Source organism: Stomoxys calcitrans, chromosome 2 (genome assembly GCF_963082655.1).
Source record: "Stomoxys calcitrans chromosome 2, idStoCalc2.1, whole genome shotgun sequence".
Lineage (NCBI taxonomy): Eukaryota > Metazoa > Arthropoda > Insecta > Diptera > Muscidae > Stomoxys > Stomoxys calcitrans.
The window spans coordinates 139,276,336-139,288,871 of NC_081553.1; the positions used below are offsets into that span (position 1 = coordinate 139,276,336).

General features: G+C 43.1%; 1 protein-coding gene across 2 annotated transcripts in view; it reads left to right on the forward strand.

Moving 5' to 3' along the window:
- Nucleotides 1–12,536, forward strand: part of LOC106091967 (uncharacterized) — a 59,342-nt gene that overhangs the window by 24,900 nt on the left and 21,906 nt on the right. For both annotated transcript variants that reach the window (XM_013258692.2, XM_013258693.2), the window contains exon 13: nt 44–4,328. In XM_013258692.2, the coding sequence (XP_013114146.2) occupies nt 44–4,328 (4,285 nt within the window). The remainder of the gene's footprint in view (nt 1–43; nt 4,329–12,536) is intronic.

Here is a 12,536-nt window from a genome sequence, read left to right on the forward strand (position 1 = left end):
GATGCCATGCGTGTGAATAACATTTCATTTCCTGTTTTTTTAGGATTGCAACCACGCTCGCATGAATGAGACTAGGGAGAGACTACGTAAAAAGTTATCTCAGATTGTAAACGCACGTAAAAATTCCAAACCAACTGAAACAGCTTCAGCGCCTGCTGCGGTAGGAGAGGCAGTGGAAACCCAAAATCAAATGGAAAACGTCTTAAATGCAGATGAACTGAAACTTTTTCAAGAGTTTCAGCAACAACTTCCCGAATCAATGCAAAGCCAATCGTGGGAGGCTCAATGTTTCTTGGCGACTTTTGAGCAATTGCGCCAGGCAGCACGGCATGAGGAATTTCAAGATGTATGTGATTGCTTGCAATATTTGCAAACAAATCAAAAAAATGATTCCAAGTCAGTAAATAAGAAATCACAACATAAACAAGCACATCAAAAATCTGCCCACTCATCTCAGGCGTTACAGGAACCTCCAAACAAAAAATCGAATGTAAGTAACAACTCAACAAGGGACGCCTCTACATCTAGCCAAGGTATGAAAATGAGAAACCGCAATTGTGAGACCAAAAACGAAGCAATTACAGGCAAACCCACTAATCCAACGCCAACAGCAGCCACAAATGGTGCACCTCCCCTGGCAACTTCTAGCGAAACTAAGGCATTAACTAATTTGGATTTTGTTAGCGAAATATGTGAAATAATTGACAATTATTCCAAGGAGCAGGCTAAACGCAGGTGGATTAAAGAGACCTTGAGTTTTATCGAGGGTCCCACAGTAGCGCACGGGAAAAAGAAATCACAGCCACAAACTTCCAATCCGAAAAAAGCTGCGAAGAAAGCAAAGCAAAAGCAACGAAAGGACGAGGAAAAGCGAATAGCTGAATTACAGGACCTTAGGGCGCAATTTCAGAATATCTATTTCAAGGAGTTTACTGAAAAGCTGAATTTGAAAACGCAGAAAGCAAACAAGAAACGCGATAAAAAGAAAATCGTTGATATGGAAAACAATATTAAAAATCTGCAACGTGCCAAAGCAAAAGTTGAAACTGCCATACTCGAATTAATTGCTACAGTGAAGCAAACAAATGCCGAGTTTAAATTTTCTTATTTGCCAACAAAAGAGCAGCAGGTGGAAAAGCTCAAAGAGCTGGAAGGGCAAAAAGAGTGCCCTAAAGAAGGCGTGGATAGTGTCGAGAACTCTTTGTTAAAGGGAGCAAGCGTGCATCACGCTAATGAAACATGTGTGCCTTCACAGCCTTTTAGTGTGTCGCAGGCGAGCAACTTGAATATGGTACCAGAAGCATATAGTATGCCATACGCACATGCCAATCATTTTCCTTATAATATCGGCTTTCCGCCACCAGCTGCACCTGCGCCTTTTGGTTTGATGCGTGCTACTCCAATGTGCTATGCCCCCCCACCGCCTGGTGCCACAGCGCAACAGCAACCATTACGATCCGATGTTGTTGCTGCTATGACAGCAAGTGCTACAAGCAATAGCAGCAACGATCCCTCCAAAAGAATTGTTACAATACGCAGAGTTAATTTGCCAAATGTACCGGAGCCCCAGGTCACCGTAACTGCCAAAGGCAGAAGTCCAGATAAGGATAAACTGCTCTATACATTTATCAATGGCCAACTTGTACAAACGGGTACAACGCCACCAACGCCACCAATGCCAATAATATCTTCAATGCAACCCCTAGTTCAACCATTGTCAAGTCATTTAACCAAGCTACCACCAGAACATCTTATGCCTATACCACCACTTCCCCCACAAAAATTGACAAAAACGCAAATGAAGAAGGAACGAAGACGTCTGGCCAAGCTTCAATCGGAAGCTGATGCTGCCGAAGAGGCTGAGAAAATGCGCCAAGAGGAGGAGCATCGGCGGTTGCAGGCACTAGAAGAGCAGAGGAAATTGCAAGAACAAGAACTTCGACAACAGGAAAGTGAGCAACAAAAGCAAACTAATAAAAAGAAGAAAAAAGTAACTGGACAAAAAATGCAAAAAAATCAATCGAACCAAATCGCATCGAAAACACAAAAGAAGGAAAATAAAACAACAACTGCAAAACAAAATAAATTAGCAAATTCGAATTCCACAACTTCTGTCTCGACCAATGAGAATATTGAATCTCCTCTGCAGCTACCAAAAGTAATGATGGCACAAAAAGCTACAAAACAAAAACGATCAGTTTCTACAACCACATCTTGCTCTGTAGTCACATCATCATCGTCATCTTCATCCAACAATTCTATCAGTAGCCAAATGAACACCAGAGATAATTCAGTAAGTAGCCTTAAACCAGGAAATTCAAAGGGTTCCACTAGCAAAAAGGGACAGAAGGAACAAAAGTTGGCGGCAGGATCAAACAACAAGAAAACAAACGTTTGCAGCAAAGGAAACTCTAAGAAAAAATCAAAACCACCAACATCTTCTTCCGGAGATGATGATGCACCAAATGTTATTGGGTCAACTTCCAAATCTAATCATAGCCCGCAATGTAAGGGGAAACTTTTGCAAAACGTAGCAGAAAAAAAACAGCAACGTAACAACAAGAAGATAAAGACAAAAAGTCCGGCCAGTTCAGATACAGAAGAGGATGTTAGTAAACCCCAACTAATATCGCAAAAAGTAAAATCACACAAAATAAGGCGTCCCAAATTAGTTGACAATGGCCAATTTGATAATAACCCATTTATGTCATTACACATGCACGACTCTGAGACCGATTGGAGCTCTTCTGCCGAAGACGCAGATACCGATGAATGTGAGATAGAATTACAACTAGAGAGTGTTAAGACCTCCACCACCCAAACCCACTGCTACAACGAATCGGAAAGATCACAAAATAAAAAGCATATAAAAAATACCAAATCGGAACCTCAACATCCAACCTACGTCTCGAAAAAAGTTATTGAAAAGGATGCTAAATCTCGTGACCAATTAAGCACACGCGATGCAAGTGGTAAAATTGGTGGGGCATCCAAGCATCAAAACAAAAATACTGCTAACAAAGGTTCGAAAGCACAACAAAATGAAAAACTTTCGTCGCTTCCCAGTTCCATAAGGCAGAATGCTACATTTCAGGAGAAAAACTCTCGAATATGTAGCAGTAGTAATCAACATCTGTCAAAGAACTCGTCTGCTGCAGGGCAACCAACTGCATACGCTAGTAATAGAAAAACGAAAAATGACAAACGATCAAATGCGGTAAATGCAGCGGCACAAAACTCGAAATCGAATGCAACTAATGCCAAGAACAGCAATCCCAACCGACCTCAAGCGAAAAACCTCCCTTCCAGCTCTAACCGCCCTCTAGCGGTTAATGCCCCCCATTTATCGGCAGAAAGTGTTGGCAATCAAAAGATGTCCGCCACTGGTAATGGGGGAGGTTGTGTTGGCGTGGTCGAAGGCAAAAATAATAAACGATCTCAACGCAACAAGAAATTCCAGCACAAGGGCAACAACTTGTCTCAACATCAGAATTGCTGTTCCGGTATACCAAACAATATGGGCTACTTCAACCCAAACGAAGTGAATATCATACCTTCCACAAATCATTCAATACCACTCCAAAGTGCTGCAGGACAAAATTGTTCTTATCAAAGTCTCGCCGAACAAATGCAAGCTATGCGTTTGGGTGGCAATGTAGTAAATCAGCAAATGTCTCCGACTCGAAGTCGAGCGCCCCAGTACCAGCACCGCCTTCAAATCACAAATAATAATAACAATATTAGTATTATGGATCAATTAAATCGTGGCGTGCAAGTGGAAAATCTATCGCTGCCACCCGGTATTACGTTGACTAAGGTAGACCCAATTAAAAGCGAACAACTACGCCAAAAATCAGAATCTATTAAAAAATTGGCAAAACCCCTGCAACAGGCGCAACAGACAACGCAAACATTCCATCATTCCCCAATGGGTACAACTATTATTGCGCCGCCTGTAACTCCCATGTCCAATTTCTTTGGTACACCCTATGCTGTGAATTCTATGGTTCCCACCGCCCTTGATCAACAAAGTGGAATTATCATGGTTGAAGCCAATCCACCAAAATCGTCTACATCAACCACAACTTCGACAACAACTTCCTGCAGCAATAAGCAGTCAAAAAATAAAAAGAGGAACAACAAATCGAAAGCTACTAACAGTGGCTCGTGCCCTATGGGAAATCCTGGACATGCCAGTGCCAGCCAGGAAAAGAATGGTGCGGCCAGTACTGGTCAGCCAAAAATGATTACCCTAAGAAATCCAATGTTCCACGGTGGTCCTGCAAACGCCCCAGCTACTATGATGCAACAGCCAGGATTAATACAAGGTGAGAAATATTATCTATTCGTTTATTTCACTCATGGAATGCAATCTCCGTTCATTGAGCTCGTCTTGAAAGAGAAACAAACAAAAATTTTAAGTTTTAATGATCTTGGGCACACGGAGCAACAGCGAGAGCCGTTGCCGTTGCCGTTGTATAGCGTGAAAAGCCATCAATATAACTTCCAACAGATGCACGGAATCATGTGCATACCATGGGAGTTTTGTAATTTTTGCAGACAGAAAATTTGCCAGATGCATTGGGAAAAGTACAGCTAATGGATAGAGTTGTCGAGCGTGGTTAATGTGGTATTTGTATCATAGAAGCGTTTTCGCCATAAATTCGGTGCAAATTCAAGATAACAACGTGCGGCCCTTGCATCCTGCACACCTAATATGGCTGATGAGTAATTGTAACCAAACTACGAAACGCGTCCCTAAGTGGTTGGTGTGTGTTGCGATCTCTGCCTTTTCTTTTCCATTTGCAAAGAAAATTCCCAATCATTGAGTTCGTCTCGAAAGAGAAACAAACAAAAGTTAAAAGAAATATTTTTTTCACTATTTAAATTAATTTTATTGAACTCCATAATGCTTCGTTTGAATGGGCTAGTGTGACCAAACCCATTGGGAAAATACCGTTCGTTCGGGGTGTTTTTTTCATATGAGATTCTCTCAATTTTAAAATTGATGGACAGTTGATGGCAAGACAGATTAAATAACTGCAGAGACTGTCTTATCAACTTCACATTATACATTAGTAATTAATTTCGGAGAAGGGATATTAAAATTGGGGAAAAATCGGTTCAGATATAGGTATTATTTTAATTGGCTATGACAGAAGATTTGTCCCATTAGCCGAACATAGAATAGATTTCCAAACGCCCCGATTTTCTGGGCTCCATTTCCGGCCTCTGACACCTAGTTTTGAGATGTCTGCTATGTGTCCCTAGAAATGACTCAGTGCTGCGACTAGCACTTGCCGTTCTCTCCTGGTCGGCCCCAACCCCTCATTTCGTCCGAAGGTACGCAGCAATTGATAGAAAGTCCTATTAAAAATAACAAAATCACAACAAACAGATTCACTTAATTGGAAGGTAGATGTTGGGCCCCAGACGCCCTCCCTATCATGGCCCCGAAAACCCGCTCACACTATACCGCGTTAAACCTCGTTTCTAAAAAACAATTACCATACCATTTCGGCTTTATATAAAATCGTCTTGCAAATACATATTTTTAATTATGATTAAAAAGAAATGCTAGCCTTTAATATTCTTAGTCAAAAAATTAATGTAACAAGCAAATAAACAAATTAAAAGATTTAATTACAGATTAACAAAAAACACTCCAAATGGGAAAACATTAATAAAAAAAAAATATGAAACTCTTAAGTAAAAACAAAACCATACACTAGGTTAGGTTAGGTTTAAGTGGCAGCCTTCAGACTCACTTAGACGTTTTCGTCCATTGTGATACCACAGGAACAGAAGAAGGAAAATGCCTTCTGGTTCCTATCGTTGAACCATCCAGATCGCTTTAAAAAGCCCAATAACTTGCGAATGTTCACATCCGCTAAATCAGACAGGTTCTCAAAGAAATGAGAACCTAAAGTGGAACTCCTTCTGACTGCTAGTTCAGGACACACACAGAAGGTGTTCTATAGTCTCTTCTTCTTCGATGTCCTCAGTCTGTCAACATGTTTTCCGATTAGACAGTGACCTGTCATGACAGACACAATTACTGAGACGACTGTTCTAGCAAATGACAGGAAAGCGGTAGACCTCTTCAAGTCAAGATTAGGCCACATAGTTTTGGCATGCTCATAGCCCCTCGTTGTGACCATCTATCATTCGTTGTCCTTCGGGCCTGGTCCTGAATACTTAGCTTACATGTCGCTAGAGGCATACACACAGATTCAAGTATCGCTGGAATGTGTAGGGTAGTTCCTATTCTCGCAAGCTCGTCCGCTTTCCGCTTTCCTGGGATATCTCTGTGGCCCGGCGCCCAGAACAGGTGCATTTTGAACTGTTCCGCCATCTTGTTGAGAGATCTGCGACAGTAGAGGGCGGTTTTTGTGTTCAGAAATACGTTCTCCAGGGATTTAATAGCTGCCTGGCAGTCTTATAAGATATTTATGCCAATCGTCGTAATGACATTATATCTTAGCCATTCCATCACTTCCTTAATTGCAAGGATCTCCGCTTGATACACACTGCAGTGGTCGTAACCTTTTCGGTATGACTAGTTCTAGATCTTTAGAGTACACCCCAAAGCCCACCTGGTCGTTTAGTTTGGAATCATCCGTATAGAAGTCTATGTATCTTCTGTTACTTCTGTAATAGTGGCACATTACTTTTTATCAAAAAGCAGCTCAGGTAGCCGCCACATGACCAATGAGCAAGCTCCCTTATCCTCACGGCAGTGGTCGCTGCAATTTGTCTAGCCACAGCGCCGTCCACCAGACCTTTCCCAAATGATGGATTTGAAGTTCAATTTCCTGTCCAGCAAAACTCCCAGGTATTTCGCAATTTTTGTAAATGGAACATTCTCTCCTCTCAAGGAGGCAGGTTCCACTGTGGGCAACTTGTATGTCCTGCTGAAAAGCACTACTTCTGTCTTTCACGGATTTATACCCAGACCACTTTCGGTAGCCCACTTTGCTGTTGCACGTGGAGCTTCTTGAAGTATATCTCTTAGAGTGCTGGGAAACATTCCCCTAGCCGCAATTGCCACGTCATCAGCATACGCGACCACTTTTACACATTTTTCAACCAGAGACAATAATATTGTATATTGTTAATGGCTTGGAGACAGCAAACCTCCTTGAAGTGTTCCTCTGCTGACCCATCTTGATCCCAAGCCTGCCGTAATGCATCTTTTAGAAAGTAAGTTTTTAATAAACTTTCTTACAGTAGAATTGATGACTAGAAACTCCAACTCCTTCATGGTTGACTTCGGTTTTACATTATTGAAAGCACCCTCAATGTCAAGAAATGCTACCATTGTATATTTCTTGACAGCGAGAGGACCCTCTATGTAGTCGACTAGGTCGTGTATGTACGGTCGGGCTGTATTAGTGGATTTGCCTTTACTATATCCAAATTCCCGGAGCACCCTGAGCCGCGACGAAGAATTGACCAGATGTAATTTTGCATTTCTTTGATGATTTCGGCTCCGTAGGAGAAGAGAAGAGCACAAAAAACTGCGGTCACTTCGAGGGCATCTCATGCGCAAAAGAACTAAGGCGACCAATAGTAATATGGGTCCAAGGACCTTTGCTAATGTCGCTATGGGCAGCTTGGTGATGGTAGTTGTCGGCAAGGGAGAAGAACAGGGCATACCTATGAACAATTGGAATGGGATAGTCAATGGACTGTCATCTGTATATTCCGATGTCCTTGCGGAATTGCTTGTGCCTTCTCCAGTCTTTGACAACACAGGCTGGTATCGGGGCCGAGACAATGGAAGTGCATTTGGGGATCAACGCTCAGTTGAAATGTATCGTTGCGCCCTAAAGAAGATTGGCGAGAGCGACTCTGGATGAAGTCAAGAAAGAAGATATTCCTTCTCGACTAATACCACACGCTTGGATACCAAGGATTCCCTCAGATCCTGAATCCATACTTGGGAGAATAGGGGACTGTAATCCCCATCTTTCAACCACTGACTGGAAGATTGGTAGGTTGGATGAGTCTGACGGTGACCGGAGACTTGCCGTATTCGTACTAAATTCCGATTGTCTTGCAGACCTCAAAAATTCTGAAGGAGTTGTATCCTACGGATTCCACAAATTGAAACTGAAGGTGTATAGAGGTGGCGCGGTTGGCAGCAGCTAGTAGAGCATCTAAAGAGGAATCGTCCACACCGCAAGTGTCCAGTGGTTTAAGGGAGAGTGCTTTCTCAAGTGACCCTGGTTGCGTAAGGAAATTCATCATGACAAAATCGAACGAGTCTTGTGAAGATGAACTCCGGGCTGACTCAGAAGACGAGGATAACGCAACAGTGGTAGAAATCCTGAAAAGATAATTCTGTAGATAAATCTCCACCATTGTAAAGCCTCTTCGGCGGCACTAAAGGTCATTCTCATGGCAGGAGGATTTCACATGGTTCTTATTCAGGAGCCACGGGTGTGTGTTGGAATGGTTCGTGGGCAAAGAATTTCTGGATTTAAACTACTCAAGGGTACGGGGAATGGGAGACACAGAGCCTGTATTCTTGCAAAGAGTAGTCTAAATCAGAAAAGGAAGTGGAAACTACGGATGACATAGATATGATGCTCAAGCGGATTACGAATGCCCTCGCTTGTCTCTGAATATCCTAGTTCCAAGCCAAGGGGCAAACAGCGACCGCCATGGTGGACCCCAGAACTGGTTGGCCTCTATGCTAAGGAAGATCTTATCCTCGAGACCTATTACGGTGGGTTATATTCGAGAAGTCAAAGAATCCATGGACAATGTCTAGTGAGGAAATACTATAACTACTCGTTGATACACATTTCCCAGGAAACTCTCAAACGAACAACGTGGTTCTAGAAGAGGTTATTACTGGTATGCATTCGTGTGAGGTTATTGGGGAAATTGTGTCTGAGCCGAAAATCCTTTGGGCGATAAAAAGTTTTGACTCCTTTAAGTCGTCAGTCCCTGATTTTGTATCACCGGTTGAATTAGAAGCTGTGTCCGACAGACTGGCTCCTTGGCTTAGTTTAAGCATGTCATAGATACCTGTGGGATTGAGGGACACAAAGGTCATTTTCATTCCAAAAGCAGGAAGACCGCAACATACGAATGCGAAAGATTTTCGCCCTATTAGCCTGTCATCCTTCATGCTGAAGGCTCTTGAGAGGTTGATAGAAACATATCGTAGGGCAAAGATCCCTGGAGATCGCCTGTCTGGGCAACAGCATGCGTATATTAAAGGCAAGTCCACTGAAACAGCCCCTCACGACCTAGTCGGCTACATAGAGGGTTTCAATGATGTAAAACCAACTTCATTTATGAAGGAGACGGAGTTTCTAGGCATCATCTCTACCGTAAGACCTATTAATAACTCACTTACTAAAAGATGCATTAGGATCTGTTGATCTAAAAAGATGGGTCAGCAGAGGAACACCTCAAGGAGGTGTACTGTCTCCTCTACTTTGGAATATAGCCATTAACTGCATATTATTGTCTCTGGAAGAAAAATGTGGAAAAATAATCGCGTATGTTGATTACTTGGCTATTTCGGTTAGGGAAAAGATAGTTCCTTTCAGCAGGAGATACAAGCTGAAGGCTCATAGCACCTGTTTGTTTTGCGGGACAGGAAATTGAACTTCAAATCAAACATTTTGGAAAAGACAGGAAAGGAAACTCTAGCAAAAGTTGGGAGTTTAAGCCCCGTGTCATGCATTGGGTATACACTGCAGTTGTCAGACCTATAATGCTATATACCGTTGTGGTCTTGTGGACGGCGTCTTAAAAGTCCATCTACGGTTCAATACCCAACCGGATCCAAAGGATGGCTTGTTTGTGCATCACAGTCGCACTGAGGACGACACATTTGACGCACTGAATTAAATGCTACACATAATGCCTCTGGACATCGTGTCAAGACAAATAGGTGCGACCACTGCTGTGAGGCTAGGTTAGGTTGAAAAGTGGGTGCAGATATTAATCCGCCCCATGCCACTGTGGACATACACCTAAGCCATTAATCGGCTTATTGTGCGCTCTAAAAATTATAAAGTAACCTCTAAAAAGAAAATTTTAAGTTAGAAATTCCGTGCTACTTACAAAATCCTTAATTGTTTTCAATGCCACTCCCCTAAGTTGGTTCATGTCTGATATTGTGTCTCCACCTAAGTACCGGTATTTGTTGGGCGCGAAAGCCGGGCAATGACAAAGGAAATGCTCCAACGTCTCATCATCTTCCCTGCATGTCTTACTCATGCTATCACTTGCCGCACCAATTTTACATAAGTGAGCTCGTAGTCCTATGTGTCCCGTTATGATACCAATAGCTATACTGACCTCCTTCGTGCTTCCTTTCGGTAATAGCCTCGTCTTCTCACGATCTGGATCCCCCCACAGGATTTTTGCCGTCCTACCGACCGTTTCGCTGTTCCACAATGTTGCATGCGCATTCGTCGCCCACTCCCTTAACTCGGACCTCGTCGACCCGAAAAGCTTCGTAGTAACCAAGTTTATTGACGGCAGTCCTCTGGCCTTCACCGCCAAATCGTCTGCCCTTTCATTTGCCCTTACTCCGTTATGGCCCGTCACCAAACGATGCGGATTTTTCCATCCTCAGAGAAAGCGTTATCTCCTTACACTGCAAGTTCGTGACCTTACCGTCCTGGTTGTTATTGCCCTTATGGCAATTTTACTGTCGGTAAAGATGTTCACACTCGGCGTCCTCGCGTTACCACCACACCACTTCGCGCATTCTGTGATCGCCCGGATCTCCGCCTGCAGGACCGTATGATGGTCAGGGAGTCTAGAACAGATGTCAGTCCCTGGGTTTTCAATGTAAACCCCCAGGCCCACTCTGTCCTCTAGTTTTGATCCATCCGTGTAACATGATCTTCCAGATGGCAATACTAGAGTTCCGTCAATCCAAGACTGTGCCGATGGCAGCAGTGCGTCGCACTCGACTTCAAGGTTCATTTCAGGTATCCGATCGGAAACCCCTTCCTTCCAGGTTTCCTATCGTCGCCTCGATTATACTGCGATGGTATGAGTTGCTCTCATCCTCAATCCATTCTCCGTTCGCCTTAAGTCTCATAACCGCAGTGGCTGCCTCACACTTAATCTGTATGTCAATGGGTCGGATATCTAGAATAGTCTCCAGTGCCCTAATGGGCGTGGTCCTCATCGCTCCGCGTATGCCAAGACAACATGTTCTCTGAACCTGTTGTATGGTCCTTATGTTGCACTTTTTCTCCATAGCTGTCCACTAAACTACTGAGGTTGGGTAAGTATTGGTCGAATCTCGCTCCTGTAGAGCCAGTGGACTATCCTCGGATTCTGGCCCCATTTCGAGCCTACGGCCCGTCTACATAGTGTCCAACATCTGTGAGCCTGAATGTGACACTATCAGTTCAGTTTCCTGTCCAAGATCACACCTAAGTATTTGACCTTGTCATATATCGAAATCATCTTATCGAGGAAACGTGGTGCGTTAAATTCGCCCACCTTCGTCTTCCTCGGGAACAAGCTACTTCAGTCTTCTCGGGGTAACATTGAGACCTCTGGGTCTAGCACAGTCATATGCCATATGCAAGACCCTTTCGGCCTTTCTGCATAGCTCGTTCGGATCCTTACCTTAGAAGTATTCTATTACTTAGAAGTATTATAACATCGTCTGCGTAGCAGACGGGTTCAAATCCCTCCTCAGTCAGCATCCGTAATACGTTATTTATGGTGGTCATCCAAAGGAGTGGCGATAAAATAACCCCCTGTGCCACTTTCCCCTTATATTTATGTCAAGGGACAAACAATTTATCCAACTGTTCCTTAGCATATGGTTTGTCCAGTCTGTAAGGACCGGGTCCACCTGCTACTGGTCTAAGGATTGGATCAGTGTGTCGGTCCACACATTGTTAAAAGCCCCCTCGATGTCAATGCATACCGCCAGTGTATACGTTTTGGCATCGAAGGATTCTTCTATTTTATGCACAACCTCGTGCAAGGCAGTCTCCACCGACCTTCCCTTTGCATATTGTGTTGTTCAATTCAATGTTCGTATACAAGCAGTAATCATGTCTTGATCTGGTAAATCCATACATCCATACAATGGAATCATAAAATTTATTATTCCAACATTTCGGCGATTGTTTCGGTCCATATAAAGACTTTTACATGCGAAACCTTTTCGTTCTTCCATACCTTGCGGAATTGCCATAAAAATTTCTTCGCTTAGGTCTCCATGCAAAAATGCTGTCTTAACATCGAGTTGATGAAAATGAAATTGTTTCTTGATACCAACAGCCATCACTGCCCTTATTGTTGTTAATTTTGCCAAGGGAGCGTATGCATCATAGTAGTCTAATCCATATTTCTGTTGGAAACCCTTGGCAACAAGCTTGCCCTTGTATTTTGATGGATATCCAAGGATGTCATTTTTGGTTTCAAACACCCACTTGGATTTCAAGAACTTTGCATCTTTGCTTCGAAACCAGTAATGTAATCAAGAAATCTCCCTGGAAGTCTACTCACTCTGTCTTCTAATTTCTACTGCT